Below are 20,465 nucleotides of genomic sequence, written 5' to 3'. Positions count from 1 at the left end.
ATAAAGCAAGCTATTGGTTAACATAATTTGTTCTCTGTTTATTTATATTTGCAACCTGTCCAGCAGGACAATCAGCTAATTTTGGAAGTTGAATGGTGACATTTAATAGTACATAGAGTACAGAGAGTTGTTTAAGGTGTTAGATGGGTGGGAGGTGGCAGGGGAGAGGCGTTCAGTGCGTGTTATGAGGCGGATCCATTGGGTGTAACCTTTTTAAACGGCGGACGATGGCGCTACTATCGAGCAAATTGATCGCTAGAGGGTTGTTGTGTCTGTCTAGACGATACAGGTAGGACTTGGTGCTCGTGGCGATTTCCTGTTAGACCCAGGGAATGTCATGAGTGTCCTTATTGGTGAGATATGGGTGTGCTCTAGAAATGATTCTGAGAGCCTTATTTTGTAGTCTCTGGTTCTCCCGGTTACTGTGCCACAACGTCCTCACTGACACATAAGGGGGGTTGGCTGAATTTTCCCAGTTTTTTTTTTATCGTTCTTTTTGATAGAGTAATATTGGTCTAACTATTGCTAGATATATCCATCTTAGCCCAATAGCTGTTTTGCATGTGTAGAGTGCAGTCGTTGCCTTCTCCACTCTATTTTTGACATTCAGGTTCCAATTCCGCATCTTGTCAATTCGCTAAAGGAGAGCCTGCATCCATGTAATATTGGTGGGTTGAGGAGGAGGACCTAGTATTTAATCCCAGGCCGCGCGATAGTGTCCATTCCAACAGTTGCGCTAGCTTTGCGGGGATTAAGTCGCAGTGTTTGTGGGTATTTTCCCGAGAAGATAATTGCCACGTCGTCCGCGTAAGCCCCCCTTCCAGGACGCATAGAATCTTGTTGACTGCTATGTTCCACAGAAGAGGAGACAGGACACCACCATGCGGGGTGCTTCTGTTGACATGCCTTAACTGGGCGGACGATCCCATCGATGATGTCACAGTCCTACATATGAGCATCACCATGTGACGGTCCACCTCATGGTCAGTGAGGGCTTCCGGTATGGCGCATAAAACAACGTTGTTGAAGGCTCTCTCAATATCGGGGAAGGCTATTAAGGTCAAGTAAGTACTCTTTGAGATGCAGAGATTGCACTAACGCTAAGGATTACTTCATGAAGTGCCGTTTCCGTGGATTTTCCTTTCCGGTAGGCATGCTGTGCGCCTGACAGCAACTTAGGGTGTATAGTTGTCCTCAGTTGCAGCTCGACGAGTCTCGAGTTCATCAACAAAGTATTCCCAAACATCATTTCCACCTACAAAAATAATAAATGGTTGAGTGAGATGACCTTGAGTACATAATTCAGAGCGAGATCAATCGAACAATGCATTCATTCAAATCTATTGATTGTGTTACAAATGAAGATGAAGCCTTCCAACGGAATTTTTAAATTCCTTGAATGTCCCTGGCTTCCCACCACACAATTTGCGCTAAAGATTGACTCCGCAGATTTAATCATACTATTATAAACATAAACCAACCAAGACTGTGCAACGGTAAGGGTTTGATGCTAAGAAAATGTATGAACAATTTAATTTACGCGACGATACTCAAAGGAGAACTCGAAGGTGAGGAAGTTCTCATTCCCAGGATTCCGATGATCCCAACAGATATGCCGTTTGACTATTAACAAATCACAAGCCTATCTTCGAAAGTGTGTGGTCTAAATCTGGAAAATCAATGTTTTTCTCATTGCCAATTATATGTGGCATCTTCACTGGTCGGAAGACCATCTGCGTTGTTTGTTTTTGCGCCTGATAAAAAAAACAAATATTTTATGCACAAGGAGACTAAAGAAAAAAAAACAAACCAAAAAAAAGGAAAAAAACCTATTCAAGAATAATTAAGAATTAAAAAAAAACATGATAAAATAAAAAATCAGCTTATTTATTGCCTGTAAGGCGGAAAAAAAATCTTCTAAAAAATGTTCTCTTTAAATTAGCCACATTTAATTAAGAACTTTTTTTTTTGCTGCGTGACAGAACAACATCTGTCATCTGCCGGGTCAGCTAGTTTTTAATATAAAACAAGTTTTTATAAAAACAGAATAAAATGATAGTGGAGTAGCACTATGAAATAAGAACGAAGATACAATCTGTACATACAAATCATAGCCCATTAGTAATATTTTGTAGATGCTTATCCAAGTTTTTACTTTTAAAATAATTTGGGCATAAGAGCATTACGGACTTGGATAATTTTCGATGAAACTTTCGATCGTTACGAATGCCAAGCGGCTGAAAATTTCACAATTCATTCTCAATGGTGGCCATCGGCGTAGGTGTGTTTTCAATCACCTAGAAAGAAGCTGTGCTGTTTCGGTTCCCCTCTAAGTGCATCGAACGCCTAACAAGGTGGTACGACACGGGTCCGGGTCGCCAGCTTTTAAAGCAGGTAGGTAAGTAATAACTGGCCTGCCAGAGTGCAGTGCAGACATTGTCTGATTTTTTGTTGTTGTACAGGTTGTTTATTGAATTGTGGTTTGTGTTTCTGCATACATTATTACATATAATATATTCGTTTTATCTAATTTTTACATTAGCTATATCGCAAGCCTTCATTTGTGGTCGTGTCCACGTGCACACTCTCCAACCGCTTACAAAGACATCGAAAATAAAATCAAATAAAAAGTATAAATATATAAATCAACATTTAGCATATAAAATATAGATGGTACTAGTACATCGTTATCGCAACTTAATGCTAGCTTTGAAGACGCGCTCAGGGTGTATTGTGAGCTGGGACCTTCGACCGACTTATCCAATATTCGCTTTATGAAACCCCTTCGACAGCTTCTTCGGCTTTTTGAAGCTAGTCGTTGAGACGACTATTGAATTTTCGAGGAGTTTTATAATTAACTAACCTTGCGTTTCGTTATTTTTATTATGTACTTTTCAAATATTTGTATAATTTTTTCTTATTTTGGTTCGACTATTAATTTCAATTTACGACTTTAAATTTGGTGCTCAAAAGTGGGTCGAAAAGCAAATGTGGTATAATAAAGCTCGGCTAAGGGACTACTTATGTATAACTGTGAAAATGCGGCGGACTCCTTCGGATTGCAATAGCTTCTCAATAGCTCCGCACTTGTATTTTGTGGGGTCTAGGATGATTCGGGGTGTCCTAGATGCGAATGGAGAGGAAGTAGATAAGGCCAGCAAGAGCAAGGCAGCCCAAAGGCACGAGCCGGTACAGAAATAGCAGATTTTGGGGCTCCTCATGCTTCAGCTTGAGACGAAGCTGTAAGATTTCATTGTTAAGCTGTAGATTGCTACTCTCAGATTGTTCTAGGCGTTCCTTGTAGACAATTAGCTCCTCCTCGCGTACCACCTGCGAGTCGTTTATGGCTGCGAGGTCCTCGTCCCAGGCTTTTTCAGTGTCCAGGCAAAGACTCTTATCCTGGCCAGACGCCTGACGCGGCTCATTGGCTGCGTCTGCGTCTGCCTCTGCCTCCAACTCATCCTTTGCTTCTGTCTCCGTTTTAGGCTGTTCTGTATGGGCGTTGCGCTGAATTTCCTGCTCAAGTTGCTGCTTTAATTTGTCCATCTGCTCTTTCAGAGAGTGAATGTCGCTGGTTAGCAATACCGTCTTCTGTTTGTAACTATCACATTCCTCCTGCAGCATTTCGATAGCTTGATCTGTGGGGAAATCAGGTTCAATATTTGGAATCTCCTCATCGCGCACCAGCATCTCTTGGCTTTTCAACTTGTGCATCAAGCCTACAGGTTGCGATTGGCTATTCGGGTGCTCCAGCATTTCATCAATGCCATTCAGACGCGCATGCTTCGGCGAATTGTGAATGAATTCGTCGCTAGCAGCCTTCGCCGCCTCTCGCTTAATGCCCGCACTAAGCTCAGGTCGCATGTTTAATTCCTGCACATCGATCTCTTCATTCTGCTCCTGATCCTCATCTTCGGAGCCGAAGTCGTTAAGGATAGCCTTCAGCACATCGGCGCCTAGTGCGCCTCTGTTGAGATCTGAGTTTTGTAGCAACTTCTTCACCTGCGATCTGCGAATCACCTTTTTCTTGTTATCAAACTCGATCTGTTGATTGGGCGTTTTACTCTGAAAGAAGGGAGAAGGCGGGGGATATTACAAAAGCAAGCGTACGGACTATGTAATACGATTACCTTCCGATTTCCAGACCCTGTCGTTGCTTGTTCTTTCGTTTCCATGTCAAAAGCTTGCTCTACGGCCGAGTCCTTTTCCTGCGCCTCGTCCATACTTTCGTCGTCGCTGTTGTCCTCATACTCATCATCGTCATCGTCGGGAATAGCCGCGTCCAGCTGCTGCAAGACACTCTGCTCTTGAAGCTTCTGTTCGCTGTCATGCTCGTCTATGGTTTTCTGGAGTCGGACCACCTGCAGGCGCAGGTCGTCCATCTCACGCTCCAGTTGTTCCTTCTGCTGCTCCAACCGCTCTTCCTCCTGTTTCTTAGCCTCCTGTTGCTGACGCAGCGACTCCTTCTTGTAATCCAGGTACTCCTGCTGAAGCTTCTCGAGCCGCGCATTGAAGTCCTGCAGCGTCTGCTTCGATGTACCGATCTGAGCACGCAGTAGTACGCACTCATTTTCAGAGGTCTCATTCGCCAACTGTGCCCTCGACAGTGCTTGCATAGCATCGCAGCGCTCTTGGTACACCTTGCGCAGAGCCTCTTTGGCAGTTAATTGATACGTTGTCTTGTCCTCCAGCATCTTTACAATCTGCCAGGGACAAAGGGACAGAGAGAGAGGAAGAAAGAGCGAGAGGTTTGTGAGTGTCAGAGCAGCAGAAGGACAAATGAATCCTTACCTCGTTACGCAGCGCATTTTCTGGGACATTTTTCTCCATCATCTGCAATTTCTTCTCCAGAAGGTTGATCTTGTGAATCAGCTGGTCCTCGGTAATCATGCTCTGCCAGCACATGGCCGAGTTCTTGCGCGTGGCGTCGAGCACCCCCTGCAAACTGTTCAATTTCGCCTTGAGGGTCTTCTCCCTCTGCGCGGCTTCCTGCAGAAATGAGTTGAGGCGCTGAATCTCGTCGAAACTAATTCTATTGGGTCCCAGCAGCTGCAGCTGATCCGAATCGATTGAGATGGCCTCCCTGCCATCGGGCATGAACAGTGTCACCCTGGCTATAATGCAGCCATGCACCTCCTGTCGCGAGTTCTCGATAACCTCCACACCAAATTTGACCGTGTCGCCGAAGTGAAGCTCGGCCGGATCATTGCCCAGTTTGTTGTCGTTGATGAAGGTGCCATTGCTGGACTTGGTATCTTTGACCCAGAAGCGGCCGTCCTGTGTGTACCAGAGCATCGCGTGATTGCGGGACAAGACCTTGCAGTCAAAGATCGCGTTTTCCTCGCTGGCCTTACTCTTGGCTATCAAACGGCCAACCTTGCACTCCTGGTTCGGCTGCAGCAGAATGGACCGCGTCTCAAACTTGTGCGACTTTGCCTCGCACTGCAGCACAATTTTGGCTTCGCCCTTAGCCGTGACTGATGCCGAAGCCGTCTCCGGGCTCATGTTTAGGTCAGTGGATGACAATGCCAATGCCAATCCCGGTGTCTGTGTTAGTGTCTGTGTCTGTGCTACCAACAGTGTCCCGTAGTCCGCCTCCCTTTGCTCTCTTTGCATGACCCCGTTGTTGTGTCCGCCCAATGACGTGAAGAGACTGCTGGCAGATAAAACACCCCCACCCACAGCCGTGTTGTTGGCGTTGAGAACCGAATTCAGTGTCATCTGTAGCACCTGGCTGGATGCAGGCAGTTGGGACGCCATGCGACGGTCTGGAGTGCTTGTACCCTGCAATGTGTTAGTGTTGGAGTCGGAGCCCTCCACATTATTGTTCTCCTGGTTCTCGTCCGACTCGTCTTCATTATTGCTGTCCGCCGTCTCCAGCTCGTGCTTCTCCCTCTCCATGGACTGAACAAGATCCTGCTCCGACTTCATTGTGTTTGTCGAGTCCATATTTAAGGAGCTTTGAGATTTCTTGCGTTTTACAGTCGACGCCTCTCCTCCTCCTCCGCCAACTGCTGCTCTCACCGACGCGAACGATCCCCTCGCGGCTGTTTCAGTCGATGCTCCTCCGTTGCTCACTGTTGGGGATCCGACTGCTCCCGATGCTGTCGTCGATGTTGCTGGATCTGTTTTCTGTTCGTCATCTTTATTGTTCAGCCATTCGTTGCTCACCAAGACCATTACTGCACATCCGGAGTTTGGTAGCCAGGTGATTGGGTTCGGTTCGGAAATTTTGAGTAAATGTGTAGTGTTTTTTGGAGAAACGAAAAAGTAAAATGTTAAAGGCACAACCTATTTAAGTTTAAGTTAATATATGTGTGGAAACGGGGCGAAACGACCAATACAGACTGAACTCTCACGGGCATCTTGGTTTGAGTTTAAAACACAGGGAAAAATCTCGATCGAAAGGGTTTAGAAAAATGGAGTGGAGAATAGAGATTTGTAAAAACCGCTCTCTCTACTCTATATATGTAAATACTATGTAAGGAACACACCCAATTTTTTCAGAACAGAATAGCTATTTCCTTATGGTGCGTACAAGAGTGAGTTCAGTGCAGGCGCAGAATAATGTTCCGTATTTAGTATAAAAATAGATTCTTCAAATTATAATTGAACAAACCGAATGCGAGTGCGAGCCGTTTCATGGGTGCGTGTGTGGTGGTGAGAACAGGGAGAACAGAACCGCCAAAAATGATCTTATAGTCGAGCGTGAAATGGGAAGGGGAAGTGCACCCCACCCGGGTGCTCCACTATTGAGCCGGGAGATTGCTTAATACGTGCGTGCGATAAAAAACGAAACGGTGGACAGTAGCAGTAGCAACCCTTCGTTCATTCCCCTTACCTTGGTTGTCCAGAGGCGGCAATAGTGGGGACCGACCCGACAAAGGGGGAAACAACAACAGCCACCACTGTTGTGGGCGTGCGGCGCTTGGCGACTGGCGACTGAGCTAGTTATGCGCGTTCGAACAATGCGAGCGCTGTGTTGCTGATTGGCATGGAGCACAGCATAACATAACAAATTTGATTGGGGCGATGGCTTCGTGTGGCTGTTGCTGTTGCACTGCACAACTACATGCGAATGTTCCTGCAGCTGCAGCTGCAGTCGGTGGCTGGCTGGTTCACAAGTTCACAGTGGAGAACGATGGGTGGCGGGCGCAGAGGTGTGTGGACGGGCTGGAGTCGCGCGACTCGCCTTTTTGCAATAAAACTGAGACACATGAACTTTCTGTTTTACTTTCGCCCAATTGAATTTAATTACACAGACATAGGGCTGCGCCGCTGACGATTGAGAATTTACCGTTTTCTGCATTTGTGGAAAAAAGGAACGAGGAATGTTTTTTTGGCACACACAATTTTTCAATGGGTAATCTGTTGTCGACAATTTCATCATCGATGCGCCCTTTCACTCACCTTGGGGATTTAATAACTTTCTTCTCTTTTTTAGGGTCTATAACTTGATTTATCTTTTTTTATTTTCGTTTGGCTTCGATTTTAATTGTTTTCAGTTCTCCAACTCTTCACAATAGGTAGTCGTATTAGGCACGACACGACACGACATTCTATTGTGACTTGCCACAATAGCAAGGTATGGTAGTCACATATTAAATCAAGTTTTCTTTAAATATAAGTAACTTGTAATAATTATCTAAATATTCATTAAAATAATATACTTACGTCGTTACAGCTACGTGCTGCGTCGTGTATAGACCGCCTAACCTATTGGCTACCAGATCAGCGATTTATGGCGCAAATGACAGTCACACTTTATACGATAAGTGTGACCGTATAAAAATATCACCTGAAATCGATGAAAAGTTTTCTCTCAGCTGATTTTAGCCCGATTGACTAATTAAAAATTCTTGAATCGGACTTTTTACAATCCTTCTCTACTCACTCTCGCTTCTTTGCTTACTCACTGACACATGCATTTAGAGCACATCATGCATCGAAATGAAAAATAAATGAGAGCCGGTGCCGGAGAGGCGCATAAACTGGACGATCCAGGAGACCCAGTACATCCTCCGAGCCTTACTCAATGGCTGCTATGTCTAAGAGATCGGGACTCGGGTCTGATTGCCGACAGGCTAGACAGTAACATCTACTGGTTTCCCTGCACCAGGACTACGTGGACTGGAGCGACTGAAACAACGGTGACATTGAGGGGGTGCACATGACAGCACAACGTACATCACCTGTCTGCTGTTGTTGAAGGACAAACGACAGGTAGCTTGGCAGACGGGGCATGACCTGAGCCTGCCCCACCCACTGCCAGCTGGCCAAGGACGGGGTCTCCTGTATCCCACCAATGAACAACTTCATCTTCAGCCAAGAGTAACAGCTACGGCCGACTGTTGCCGAATACGACCGACAGTCCGAATGTGCCGTGGCCGGGGCCATCGATGCCGGGGATGAATGCCATGAAGCGTCTGCTCTTCTGAACAGATATCGGTAGCAATTTAATCCCTGAGAGAGACTATTCCGGCATTCCTCCATGTCCACACATGCAGGAGTTGACTCTGCAGAGGATCTCAGCCTCCGCACAAGTTACTGTTACACTTAAAAAATTACGTTTTCTTAAATAATACAAATATCTACAATTTTTAGCAATTCAGTGCTTACCCGTTTTTTTCTTTTCTACTTCATTCTAAACAAACGTATACAGTGCCACATACATATTTCGTTTCGAGCGAGCGCACGAAAAAAAGGAACAAAGTAGAAAACGAATAAAACGTCCTTTTTAAGAATTTTTAAATTTGTCTATCGGGCTAAATAAGATAAACGACGCCTCGCGTCGTTTTCTAGATTTCGTAATTGTTAGGTATTCATTTCCTACATTTCGTTTTACCTGAAACATATGTACATTCCATCCTAGAGTATCACAGGCGCGATCTATACCAAATAGAAACTGCATTTTTTGTTTGCAAAAACTAATTTAATTGAAAACTTTTAAATTTGTCAAAATTGTAAAATCCAGCACGCACTTGTCGTCCCCCGAAGAAACGCCCATTAAGATCTACAACAGCTGGAAGGTTAAACGTAGACGCATTAGCTAAAATGTGAAAACAAAATAGACGATACACACACGATAGACGATAGTTACCTTTAATGGCACTTTCAATGCGCTTAAACTCCACAAAGATTTTAACGGCATCTTCTGGCGAAGTTCCGAACGCTTCATGAATGATGACACTATTCACTTCCCCATACTTGGTGTTACACTCGTCCTTCACTTCTGGCTCCAGTTCCTCATCTACATCGCCAGGACCAACCATGTTTCGTAGCAAAACCACTTTACTAGGATCTTTCATTATTTCTGTAATGCTGGGGACAGGCTCAGTGGCAGCAGGTGCAGTCACTGCCATTGGAAGCTGCGGTGGTGGCATAGCCAAATGGCCCGGGCTTGACGCTGAGGGAGGCGACGTGGATGGTGGCGTCACAAACACATCCTTTTCGTGAATGATGCGTCCACCACGCTTCGAGGTCTTCTCCACTTGCAAGGCCATGGACATTCCCTGCTCTGATTTTCCCAGTCCCTGTCCATCTTTAAAACCATATTTCGCCATTATCTTGGCAGCCACCGAACTTGCTGAGTAGGGTATTGTTACGTTGGAGGAACCATCTCCATTGTCGATGGATATCTCTTGCAGTGACGGCGGGGGAGCGATTGCGGCGCCCCCTCCTTGTTTTGCTACAGATCCCGGGGGTGGGGGACTGTACTTGTCCTCATCGCTTTGTCTCTGACCAAATCCGCTGAACTTCATTGACGGCGGTGAACGTGAGGCGTCATCTCTGTGGTTTTCTCGGCGTCCACTGCGACCACGTTTTCGATCTCTATCCCTATCGCGATCACGGTCTTCGCGGCCGCATCCTCCAGCGCCGCCAGCACCACTGTTTCGTGACTTTTCACTGTTCTTCGTTTTTTCTTTTAGTTTCTCATACTCGTTGGGCCACTGCGGATCGTACTCATCCACAAAATCCCAGTCATCTTTCTTTATGCATTCAAGTACCGGAGGTGGCAAAGCGGTGCCGGAAATTACGGGTTTGGCCCCCGAAATGTTCGAAAAGGGGGGAGTTTCCGATTCCGCAGGGCGCTTGGCGCGGAGATTTACCAGCGGTGTCATTAGCTGAAGATACAAAAAGTTGTACAATGGGGTAACTTATGTTCCTCAGACAATCTCACCGGTTTCTTAATCGGTTCCTTTGGTTTGGGAAGCTGCGCCTTTTTAACTGCGAGCTGTGTTTGCAGCATTTTGATGCCCGATGACCATCCATCTATTTGACTAGCTCGAGCTTTGTCTATATCGTCGTACAGATCCATATTTTTATAATTTTCCACCTAAAAGTCAATTAGTTGATATGTATAAGTTAAAGCCAAGCCTGTTTAAAAGTGGAATCAGAATCGAAATCCTGCCAGCATTCGTATCGGTGTGTTCCTGAAGGCAGACACTTTGCTATAGTGTGCGCAAATGCGTTATTAACAAAGAAAATTTTTCGAGATTCAACTGATTTTCTGAGTTTGACCGCGGCCGAGAAAATTAAAACATAAACATGCTCCACACACACAATAAATGTAACTAAACGGTCTTAAATATGCTGACGAATTATTTAAGTTCGATCACACATATTCCTCGTTTTTGATATCCGGTTTAATATTACTAGATAGATAAAATCAATTTCCTACTTGACTGGCTTGTTTGAAATACTTGATTTGTTTTCCTTGCTTTAATTGTTTTATTTTGGTGCCTCAACATATAGCCGAACTTAGCCCACTTAAGCCCCCTCTATTAAAATAGTTTTAACTACTTGAGGTAAAAGGTGGAAAATATTAACGATTGTAAATTCTTCTTGTAGATTCATGCCATCTTTATGAGATATCTTTCACCTGAACTGCTCTAAAATGATTAAATTTGCATTATTTTCGGTGGAATATTGAAATACCCGCTTCGCTTATAATAGGTTAATCGTTCTCCGTCAAGGATATTGCTCAATTTTGATCTTCCTCCGAATAATACTGGCTATATAGAACATTTAGCCACGCGCACATAGTTTTATCCGATTAATGAATCAATTTTCTACTTGACTGGCTCATTTTAAATACTTGATTTTTTTCCTGCTACGGCGATTGCTTTAATTGTTTTAGTTTGGTGCCTCAACAACAGTATATCGGTAAGAAATCAAACTTAGCCCACTTAAGCCCCATTTATTTAAACAGGATAACACTAGAGCTAAACCGCGGAAAATATTACTATTAACAATAGTTCTTCTTTTAGATCCACCCTATGTTTTATCTTTGCTAAAATAAAAGACCACGAGATCTTTCACCTGAACTGCGATTAAATTCTTCAAAATTCACAATTGTCGTAGAGTGTATTTTAATATTCACTGGCCGACAATAGTCTAATCGTTCTCTGTCCATGATCGGAAATCAAATTCCTCTGTTTATATATTCTCTTGCTACCTTAGTGAAATTGCTGTAAAAGGTGACGTTTGTTTCAACACCATATTTTCTTGATTTTTTCTATATTTTTATTTGGTTAGCTGTTAATAAGTTCAAAACAAATAGCCAGAAAAAAATGTCAAAAATCAATTTTTTAAATAAATAAAAAAAAAATTATATTTTTGTCAAAGAAAATGGGTACATCAGCCATATATATTTTGTATGGAAAAACAGTTCCAAGGAAAAAGTTTTAAGAATAATTAACTCTATTAATAATTAATAAAGTTTTGGTAGAGATAATACCTCAAAATTGTCCCATTCATGATTTAAGTCCTTCAAGGTATCGTACTGCCTTGTAAAGGCATAAACTTTTGCTGCAAGGAAGCTCCACTTATACTCAATTAGATTTAAGTCCAGACTCATTGCTGCCCACTTGATCAGCGGTTTATTGTGTGTTTCAAAATAACCCATTGCTAAAATTTCCATTGATCACAACTTGCTACAAGCACTAACCATACAGTATATACTGTATATATATTGTTGCTCGTTATGACGATATTTATGATCTATGAGAAGACGATTTATGAGATCTGAATCCGTCTGAATTCAAGTCCAAGAAATTGTGTTTTTCAAAAAGGCCATGCGCGCATCTTTAAGACTTTTAGCGGGGTTTGCCAACTTTGTTTTGATACGTGAGGTTACAATTTTCGTGCAAACACTTTGCCTGGGGATTGTGCAAGTGCCGTCTTGTCGACGATTTATGCGGTAACCGTGTGGATCTATTCAAAATTTTGAAAAGGTATTTAGAAATCGATTCATTCGCGAAGCTTTTCGACCAGTTATCATGCCGGCTAATTTCATTCTCTTGTTCTCCCTCAAAAAATTGTGTGCAATATAGAATTGTAAACTAAAAATTCCTTTTTTTTAATTCTTTTTGGTTTGATGCAATTATGAGTCGATCCGCTTATCACTTTTACTGCTAACACTGCGCTTCTCAAAACATTAAAAACATGATTGCACATACATATGTATATGAATGTAGCGGTTTTTTATGTCGGGAAACGTTTTGAAACGTCTGCAGAGTATGTGGAAAAAGGTATGTTTCCAATTAGTTTCCATGCGAACAGCTGAGTTGGGAAAAAAGAAGTAGCTCTAGGCTCCAACAACAATGGGCAATGAAGGAAGCAAGTTAAAAGGCTTAATTATTGACAAAAATGCGGTTGAGGTCAACGACTTCTGGGCCCTATATAATGCAGAATCCCCAACGACGTCCAACGAAGAGGGCGGCGGCGCTCAACTTCTGTCCATATTTCAAGGTGAAATTCTAGTGAAGGGGCAACTATGGAGTCCAGTGGGCCCTATGGAGAGAGCCATAAAGGTATGAATGAGAAAAGTAAATCCTTCCCGAATGTATATAATTAAGCAAGCTTTTTTTAGAACCTCATGATCTATCGACATCCGTACATATTAAAATATGTGACCACATGGGAACAGTCGGGACAAAAGCATCTTGCCACGGAGAGAGTCAGGCCACTTAACGACGTGCTAGCTAAACAGAGCGACATACAAGTGTGCCTGGGTCTACGAACTATACTGTGCAGCCTAATATTTTTGATTGAAAAGGCACTGGCAAGACATTTGAATATATGCACACATTCCGTTTATGTGACAGACAGTGGGAGCTGGCGTCTGGCTGGCTTCGAGTACGTTTGGAAGGCTAAAGAGGTTAACAAACAATTGCTCGATCTTGCAAGTACTTTTATGGATCCAAAAAACCTCGGGGAAGATTTTGAGCAGTTCGCTTTTGCTTCCCTATGCGAGAGTGTCCTGGAAAAATGTAGACCTGCTGCCGGCGACGCTGGTACTCCGCATGTGCCCGATTTTCGCGAGTATTGCAGCACCCACTTAAAACACAAAAACACGGAGCTAAGACCCAAGCTTTCAGCCGTCTTACTGCATCCGTACTTCAATCATGAGTTTGTACTAATACATTCCTTTCTCTTTGAGTTGCCGTTGAAGTCGATCCAAGAGCGCCAGCAATTTTTTAGCACTTTAATTGATCGTTTGCGTTGCTTTGATGAGCAAATGGTGGCCTCTCAGCTTGCCAGCGATTTGCTCTCCAGGATGGTTCTACTCGATCCCACCGCCCAACTGTGTGTGCAACCGTACGTGCTGCGGACAAAGGCCACAGACGGCGCAGGCGCAACGGTATCTCTGTTTTCTCCACAGACTTACGTACAGTATCTTCTTCCACATATACTCAAGATGTTCCGCCTCCGAGATGCACAAATCCGTTTGATACTATTGGACTATTTTATGGAGTACGTTCGTCTCTTGGACGATGAGCAGCTACAGAGTGAGATTCTCCCGCATTTGCAGCTCGGAATGAGCGACACCAATGACGTGCTAGTGGCCAAAACATTAAGGTCCATGGCTGATTTGGTGCCTATTTTAGGGGCAAATAAAGTTCTAGGTGGAGACCGTCGCCGCTGTTTTTCCGATGGTCGCCCGCATGCAGCTGTATCCACAGACAGCCAGCATCTGTTGACAGAGCCGCGTTCCATAACTCCTTTAATGAATGGCAATTCCATAGATGCAGAAGACGACGAATTCATGGTTTCCGGCAGCCCCCTGCCAACGGAAAACAATGTAGCTCCTCTGTCGTTGCGACTTAGTCCTGATGGCGGAGAAGACGAGAAAGATCAGACGAATTTAATTGAGAAACCTCAGGAGACGGACCGCAGCAGCGACCCTGAAATCAATTCCAATAGTTCCACCGCTGCCCACGACAACACACTGATCAATGCGGATGAGGAGGAGGTCTGGTCCGACTGGGACACTACAGATGAGCTGCAGCGCCTGCATGTTAAGCAAGCCGGATTGGAGGAACAGTTGCCCACTGGCGAGTTGGCTTTGAATATTTTGGAGACCAACAGTAGTGCCTCTACGCAGGCGACGCAAGCCTCTTCGAGCGACTCCTACCGTACCGCCTGCTCCAACCTATCAATATCAACCACCAAGCTAGCGGCGCAACCAAGTCGCATGCTCATCGATGATCTGAATGCCCTCGATATACAAGTGCAGTTGGCTACGCCGCCGGGTAGATCAGAGTTGACAGAGTTTGATTTTTTCAAGGACATGGAGCCGGTCATAGAATGCAGAGCAACTAGTAGCAGTGCCCCGACAGAGGTGATTCATGTGGACGCCAGTCGCTTTGCGGCAGCCACAGTGACCCCCAATGGTGACGATCTGGGCGATGAGGCGAATCAGGGTTGGGGTCACGACGATCAGGATGAAGATGATGTTGTATGGGGCACGAACTAGAACACTAGAACAAGAGGTCTGCAGGTTGAAATTCTGTAAACTGTACAATAAAGTCCATGCCATGTAATTGAATGTCATGTATATTTTGATGCATTTTCATTAATCTTTAAAATGTTTTCATTTTTTTTTCGTGTTGTTGTTCTGCATGCGTTTAAAACTATTTTTGTAAAATTGTTAAATATTTTCTCATACATTGCTAGCAAAAATGCTATATTTACGCAAAAACATTCTAAAATGCGGTTATTTTCCCTTTTCTTTATCCATTAAATTAATCATTTGACTATTAATATTAACATGTAAACACTCCATCAGAACAAAATCTAAAAACAAGCGTCTAAAATGAATTAACGGAACAAGTTCTAGCTTTTACTTCGGTGCCATGCCATTTGGAGGAGATCTCGGATCCAACGAGGAGGTCGAAAGCAAACACTCTAAACACATCTTAAAGCAAAGGCTAGAACCATTCCAACGTAGAAAAATCAAAAGAACAGAACGCCGAATAAGTTCAACTATTTACTCACGCTTTTATTTTGTTTTTGTTTTTGTTCTTATATTTAAAAAAGTTTCATTTATGCATTAATTTGTTGTTTTGTTTCCTAGCCTTTCGGCACATCATGCAACTTAATCAATGATCTTAGTAATCGTAATTACATTAATAAATTTAAATAAGATCAGCTGAAATTTGTTTGTTTTTCTTTCGCGTCTTATTCTAAACGCGAAAAAACGCATAAAAATCGGTGCGCTAAATGTTTTTGATGTTTCTTTTTTTTTGTGTTTTTGTTTTTTATCATTAAAAGTGTACTGCATTCGGATGCGACTTTTATACATTATGCGAATTAGGAGTTGAGAGGGAATCACGTAACTATTTGCAATGCTATTTGCTTGAATGGATTAAAGGAACGCTAAGCGACATGGATCTGATCTGGGGTCTGGGAGTTTTGCATGGTTCGATTCTTATTCTGTATCTCTCTTGCGCTTGATTTCTGGAGGGCCGTGTGAGATGGTTCGAATAGTGTAAAAAAAATAAACGTAATTATAAACAATAAAACATTTATATAAAAAAGCATATGTTTTTACATGCATTCCGAACAATTATCATACTTCATTTTTTTCCTTTTAACTTATGTTTACAGTTTGCTGGCGTTATCGCTTATTTTTCTTTCCTCTTCTCTCTCTCTGTTGTTTATTGTTTCTAGGCATATGTAAGTGTAATGGTTATGGGTTTGAGTTTGGGAGCGGGTGGGGTTGTGGTTGTGGTTTTTTATGAAAATGGTATTGGTTTCATTTATTTTTTTAATGGATTGAATTTCTTATAGACAGACGAAGCAACACACATCGCAACATTATCAATTGAGCTCCTTGTCTTCTAAGTACTTGTATTCAAAGGTGAATCCCTCCTTCTTTCGCTGACTCCACTTTTCATAGTCAAAATAGATGTACGTACCCTGGGAATAGAGGGGAAAGGTAGGAAAGTTCTTGGTCAATAGACTGCTGTTGCTGCTGCTGATTAATTTCTCCGGCCATTGCCATTGCCATTTGATCTCCTTTGCTCACCTGTTCGTAATCATCGTTGATAATCTTGGGCTCCTCGTGCCGTTGAAACCACATCATGTACTTGGTGTGGAATCGCCAGCTTTGCTTTTTCAGTGCCTTTGCGGCCAGATATTGGGCTTTGGAGCCTTCCATGTAGTAGAATACAAAGAACAGCGTCTCCGTTGAGAGTCGTTGATAAAATTCAACAGTATCGTATATTGGCAGCTGTGCCTGGATTGAAGTGAAAATTTTATTTGTAAAATTGTAATTCATTCGCATTCATACACTATTCGCATGAAGACCCACCTGGGGATAGTGCGCTGGAGTGGGGACTGGGGCGCGATGGAAATACGTTTGGAGCTTCTCCGTATCCATGGGCTGTGGCAGGTGATAGTAGGCGGCCTCCATCATTTGAAACTGCACCTGATGTTCTTTCTGAAGTGGCGTTGGCCCCAACGGCGTTACTCCCAGCAGAGTCGGAATGTGGGCTTCCGTTGTGGCCATTTGCTGTTGGGAAGTATGCGTCTTGGCACTACCGCTGGTTGGCTGACCCGCAGCATTTGCCAGATTCATGAGCCCACTGCCAGTTGTGGATCCATTGCTGGCTGCCGCGGCATGTGCTGCAGCCGCAATTGTTCCCATTGCAGCCGCTGCCGCAGCAGCAGCTGCGGCTGCGGCTGCAGCTGCAGCTGCATTTTGCTGCTGTTGGGACGCCACTTGCTGCGGCTGGTTGGCAGTATTTTCCGTACTAAAATGCTGTTGTAGGAGTGATTGCTGCGACTGCTGCTGCCTCGTGTCAATGTTGCTTTGCTGCTGCTGCGTCTGCGGCTGCTGGCTTAGCGAATTTACATCGATCGCGGATCGATTGATGGCTTCCTGGGCCATGGTTTTCAATGAAATTGCATCAACGACATTGCTATTGCTGTCACTACTACTGACCGAGACAGGTAGACCTGCAAATATCAAATACATTTTCAATCAATTTGGTTAAATGGCACAGGGGAAGAGCCGTCTGGCTGCTCCCAGGGGAAATGCTTTTTTTAGGGGCTTTAACCAATTCTGATCAACATCTGTCGGGTGGCCAATCCGAGGCTTGAACCAAATGTGTTGTGCCGTTCCCGACAGATATTGGGACATCATACCGTTTTGCAAGTGTGAGGAATTTGTTTGAAGATTGGATAATTGTGCCGGCTGTTGCTGCTGGTGTTGTGGCTGTTGGGTCTGTGCGCCGGCTCCCACAATGGCGGCTACCGTTGTGGCTATGGGCTGTTGTTGCAGTACAGGACCGTTTTCCAGGAGTGCTAGAAAGAGGACTCCACGATAAATAAGAACTTTACGCATGCCTGTATCTGGCGCATACATGTGTTGTGTTTTGCCACCGCCGCAAATGCAATTGTTGGTGTTGCTTGAATCACAGATTGGCCTTGAACGTTGCTGATACTTGCAATCGCTGGTGTAGCAGAACTTGAGACGACTGCTGCGGCAGCTGCAGCAGCGATGCTGGCGGCAGTTAGGCCAGGCGTTGGGGCATGCGGCTGTACGGCAGGATTGTGACCACTGGCTGTTGGTGCGGCCGCCCCCGTGCCTGCGCTCACACTAGAGCTTCCACTGCCGTTGCCGCTACCGTTGCCACTACTGCTGCTCGGGGCTGAGTTGGAGGCAGCTACCACCGCTGCAGCCGTGGGCAGCTGCTGGTTTTTGCTGGGCGTTGAGCTGACAATCTTGACTTGAGCTAAACAATGGAGAGTCATTAGGAAGAGACGACAGGTACAGTTATAGGTACTTACTTTCACTACCCGGAGCCACCTTGGCCGTCGCACGAACGGGCGTGGGCTTGATGATCTGCTGGGGTTGTGGCTAAGAAAATAAGGAAATAAGGGTTCTGCCTCCATATGATCTCCATGTTCATCCACAATACTTACTTTCGATTTGCTGATGGTATTGCTTTCGCTGCTTTTGTTGCGTTTATCGCCGCTGCCGCCGCCTCCGCCCCCGCTTAAGGTGGCCGCGCTGCCCGCCGGATCCGTCGACGTTGTCGCCGAAGATGAGGCCGCGCTGGTATCGCTCGCATATCCCACATTGCTGCCATTCGACTGGGCCGCTGCCTGTTGCTGCTGGAACAAGGCAGCGCTGGCCGCGCTGCTACCAGTATTCGCTGCCGCCTGCACGGATGCCGGCAGCACTTGTTGTACTGTGACGGGCGATTGGGATGGACTGCCTCCGGAGGTAACACTGCTAGGGGACCCGCTGGTTTCGTTGCTATTGTTGCTGTCCGTTGTCGCCGTCCCGCTGAGCTCCACCTCGTCCAGGCCAATGATGTCGTCGTAGATGAACTCATTCTCCTCGAAGTCAGGCTCTTGCGACGAATCAATGTAATATTCGACATCGTCTTTGATCTTGTTCACTTGATCCGCTTCGACGCCGTCGTTGTCGAGCAACCGAAGCAGAGTTTCCAGCTTTGTTATGTGAAATTTATGCCTGTCCAACTTGGCCCGCAGGTCGTCCATGCGCTCCTGCTTATCCCGGTCTAATCGTTTCTTTTTACCCGCCAGCAGAGACTCAATTTCGCTTTCGTATTGATCAATTTGTATTTGCAGTGAGCTTATTGAGCTGGTTAACCAATTTCGCGCATCGTCTTTGATCCGCTGGGCTGGATCCATTTTTTGTGCGGCGCCCAAGCCTTCCTTGGAATAAGCCTTTGTTTTTGTCTCGCGCTCGACCACCTTGAAGCGTTCCATTTGCTGTTAGAGAATGAATGATTTTCAGTCACATCCAATACGATACAGTTTATTTAGAAAATCTCACCGTTTCAATGAGCCTTCGATTTTCAAGCAGAGAGCTCTTATCCTTGATCTCGGCCGAGGCAATCCAGGATTTGATTTGATCTCGTAATCGCTGAAGTTTCTTGATTTCCTTTTTGAGATCTGCCTCATATTTCTCCTGCAGATGTTTTTGCTGTGGAAAGAAAGGCAAGGAACAAAATTCGAATTAATTTGCTTGCTAAACTTCAAGAGAGAGCGGAGTGGAGTGGAGTAGAATATGGAGTAGAGCTGAGCTCCGTTTGATCCATTTGTTGATACAGTGTGTAAAACCATCCGCTAGACAGATCAGTTTACAAGTCTTACCTTCTGGTTAGTGTTCGTAGCATTGTGTACTTTCTTCCAAATATCTTCAAACGTTTCGACGCCCTCGGCTACTTTTTTTAAGCATCGATCAATTTCGCCTAGCCCCACAGAGAAAATAGAAAATACAGATGTGGTTGTTTGTAATTAGGAGACATTTTCACTTGTTTATGCAAATGTAGAGCACTGTAGAGCTGAGAAGGCAGACACACACACACACACACACACACACACACACATATTGCAAACACTTTTAAAAGGAAATCTGTTTTGCTTACCTTGCAGTTTCCTCGTCGCAGCCATGGCTATGTATGCTCTTGTGGATTCTGTTGACGCAGAAAGTCAGACATAGTCTGCTTCTAGCTGTGGCGGAGCAGTTCGTTGGTTATAACACCCTAGCCGCCTGGGCAGGAACCCTTTCTGTGCTCTGGAGTCTGCAAATGTTGCAAAAGTTTAATATTCAAGCAGTAGTTTAGAAGGGCCAACAGCACACACACAGACACAGAGCGCGGCGTGGCGGCGAAATGTGTCGAATTTTGTTGTGTGGTGATGCGCGTATCTTCAGATGGAGGGAGAGCACCGAAGAGTCAGTCAGTGCAGCGGACTGGGAACCCTCTGCTCTGGGTTAATTGACCATTTACCTCAATTTGGCGAGAACGCTCCTCAGTGCTCAGCCAATAAATGACTGATTTTCTTCTTGCGTGTAGGGATACCTTCGGGCCGTCCGTCGATGCAAGATTTCGATTTTTTGGCTCAACTCAGTTCTTTGGCGGTTTGGAGTGGCAAACACAAGGTGGCAGCTGTGCTTGTGTTGTCTTAAAGTTGATAAGTTTAGCTTTTAAAGTGTGCTGAGGCTTGAAAGATGTAGAGCTGTTTGCATTTATACATTTAAATACGCTTAAAGATTTTTCGCTTGCTTTTTGTTCTCTTCTTCTTCGCACATTCCGCCATCTTGAAACTGAGTAGCCGCCAGGGCTGGCGTGATGCTTCAACGCAGTGTTGATTTTTATTTTTACTGCCCTGCGGAGTGAAATAGTATTTAGCAAGTG

The 20,465-nt window shown here is 44.6% G+C and overlaps 4 protein-coding genes across 6 annotated transcripts; 1 reads left to right on the top strand and 3 right to left on the bottom strand.

Moving 5' to 3' along the window:
• Nucleotides 1-2,441: 2,441 nt before the first annotated feature.
• On the bottom strand, nucleotides 2,442-7,561 carry LOC6597936 (sarcolemmal membrane-associated protein). Of its 3 annotated transcripts, XM_026987171.1 has the most exons (5): nucleotides 7,411-7,561; nucleotides 6,842-7,303; nucleotides 4,792-6,182; nucleotides 4,131-4,703; nucleotides 2,442-4,065 (listed from the first exon to the last, which is right to left on the bottom strand). In XM_026987171.1, the coding sequence occupies exons 3-5, from the start codon at nucleotides 6,178-6,180 to the stop codon at nucleotides 3,124-3,126; spliced, it is 2,904 nt and encodes a 967-aa protein (XP_026842972.1). In that variant the 5' UTR covers nucleotides 6,181-6,182; nucleotides 6,842-7,303; nucleotides 7,411-7,561; the 3' UTR covers nucleotides 2,442-3,123. The 3 variants fall into 3 exon arrangements, with proteins under 3 accessions (XP_026842972.1, XP_026842974.1, XP_002023106.1); XM_026987173.1 differs by lacking the exon at nucleotides 6,842-7,303; XM_002023070.2 differs by lacking the exons at nucleotides 6,842-7,303; nucleotides 7,411-7,561 and having other exon boundaries at nucleotides 4,792-6,250.
• Nucleotides 7,562-8,917: 1,356 nt separating this feature from the next.
• On the bottom strand, nucleotides 8,918-10,688 carry LOC6597969 (splicing factor 45). The gene is made up of 4 exons (XM_002023071.2): nucleotides 10,682-10,688; nucleotides 10,181-10,336; nucleotides 9,101-10,124; nucleotides 8,918-9,022 (listed from the first exon to the last, which is right to left on the bottom strand). The coding sequence occupies exons 2-4, from the start codon at nucleotides 10,316-10,318 to the stop codon at nucleotides 8,928-8,930; spliced, it is 1,257 nt and encodes a 418-aa protein (XP_002023107.1). The 5' UTR covers nucleotides 10,319-10,336; nucleotides 10,682-10,688; the 3' UTR covers nucleotides 8,918-8,927.
• A 1,888-nt stretch (nucleotides 10,689-12,576) lies between these two features.
• On the top strand, nucleotides 12,577-14,842 carry LOC6597970 (protein-associating with the carboxyl-terminal domain of ezrin). The gene is made up of 2 exons (XM_002023072.2): nucleotides 12,577-12,815; nucleotides 12,875-14,842. Exons 1-2 carry the CDS (start codon nucleotides 12,606-12,608, stop codon nucleotides 14,759-14,761), a joined length of 2,097 nt encoding a protein of 698 aa, XP_002023108.1. The 5' UTR covers nucleotides 12,577-12,605; the 3' UTR covers nucleotides 14,762-14,842.
• A 952-nt stretch (nucleotides 14,843-15,794) lies between these two features.
• LOC6597971 (CCR4-NOT transcription complex subunit 3) lies at nucleotides 15,795-20,299 on the bottom strand. The gene is made up of 11 exons (XM_002023073.2): nucleotides 20,058-20,299; nucleotides 19,695-19,850; nucleotides 19,420-19,517; nucleotides 19,100-19,249; nucleotides 18,217-19,035; nucleotides 18,082-18,151; nucleotides 17,655-18,026; nucleotides 17,437-17,595; nucleotides 16,601-17,247; nucleotides 16,316-16,525; nucleotides 15,795-16,206 (listed from the first exon to the last, which is right to left on the bottom strand). Exons 2-11 carry the CDS (start codon nucleotides 19,717-19,719, stop codon nucleotides 16,108-16,110), a joined length of 2,649 nt encoding a protein of 882 aa, XP_002023109.1. The 5' UTR covers nucleotides 19,720-19,850; nucleotides 20,058-20,299; the 3' UTR covers nucleotides 15,795-16,107.
• Between the last annotated feature and the right edge of the window lie 166 nt (nucleotides 20,300-20,465).

The sequence above is a fragment of the Drosophila persimilis genome, unplaced genomic scaffold (genome assembly GCF_003286085.1).
Source record: "Drosophila persimilis strain 14011-0111.01,24,50 unplaced genomic scaffold, DperRS2 tig00000124-arrow-pilon, whole genome shotgun sequence".
NCBI classification, from domain to species: Eukaryota; Metazoa; Arthropoda; class Insecta; order Diptera; family Drosophilidae; genus Drosophila; species Drosophila persimilis.
This window is presented reverse-complemented; position numbering and strand designations above follow the sequence as displayed.

Coding starts and splice junctions, on each gene's coding strand:
- LOC6597936 (XM_026987171.1), bottom strand. CDS start 6,180: ATGGTCTTGGTGAGCAACGAATGGCTGAACAATAAAGATGACGAACAG. Junction 4,704..4,791: donor AAAATGCGCTGCGTAACGAG/GTAAGGATTCAT, acceptor TGTCCCTGGCAG/ATTGTAAAGATGCTGGAGGA. Junction 4,066..4,130: donor CAGGGTCTGGAAATCGGAAG/GTAATCGTATTA, acceptor CCCTTCTTTCAG/AGTAAAACGCCCAATCAACA.
- LOC6597970 (XM_002023072.2), top strand. CDS start 12,606: ATGGGCAATGAAGGAAGCAAGTTAAAAGGCTTAATTATTGACAAAAAT. Junction 12,816..12,874: donor CTATGGAGAGAGCCATAAAG/GTATGAATGAGA, acceptor AGCTTTTTTTAG/AACCTCATGATCTATCGACA.
- LOC6597969 (XM_002023071.2), bottom strand. CDS start 10,318: ATGGATCTGTACGACGATATAGACAAAGCTCGAGCTAGTCAAATAGAT. Junction 10,125..10,180: donor AGGAACCGATTAAGAAACCG/GTGAGATTGTCT, acceptor TTGTATCTTCAG/CTAATGACACCGCTGGTAAA. Junction 9,023..9,100: donor CATTGAAAGTGCCATTAAAG/GTAACTATCGTC, acceptor TTAACCTTCCAG/CTGTTGTAGATCTTAATGGG.
- LOC6597971 (XM_002023073.2), bottom strand. CDS start 19,719: ATGGCTGCGACGAGGAAACTGCAAG. Junction 18,152..18,216: donor ATACCATCAGCAAATCGAAA/GTAAGTATTGTG, acceptor TTATTTTCTTAG/CCACAACCCCAGCAGATCAT. Junction 17,596..17,654: donor GGTGGCAAAACACAACACAT/GTATGCGCCAGA, acceptor TCCTCTTTCTAG/CACTCCTGGAAAACGGTCCT.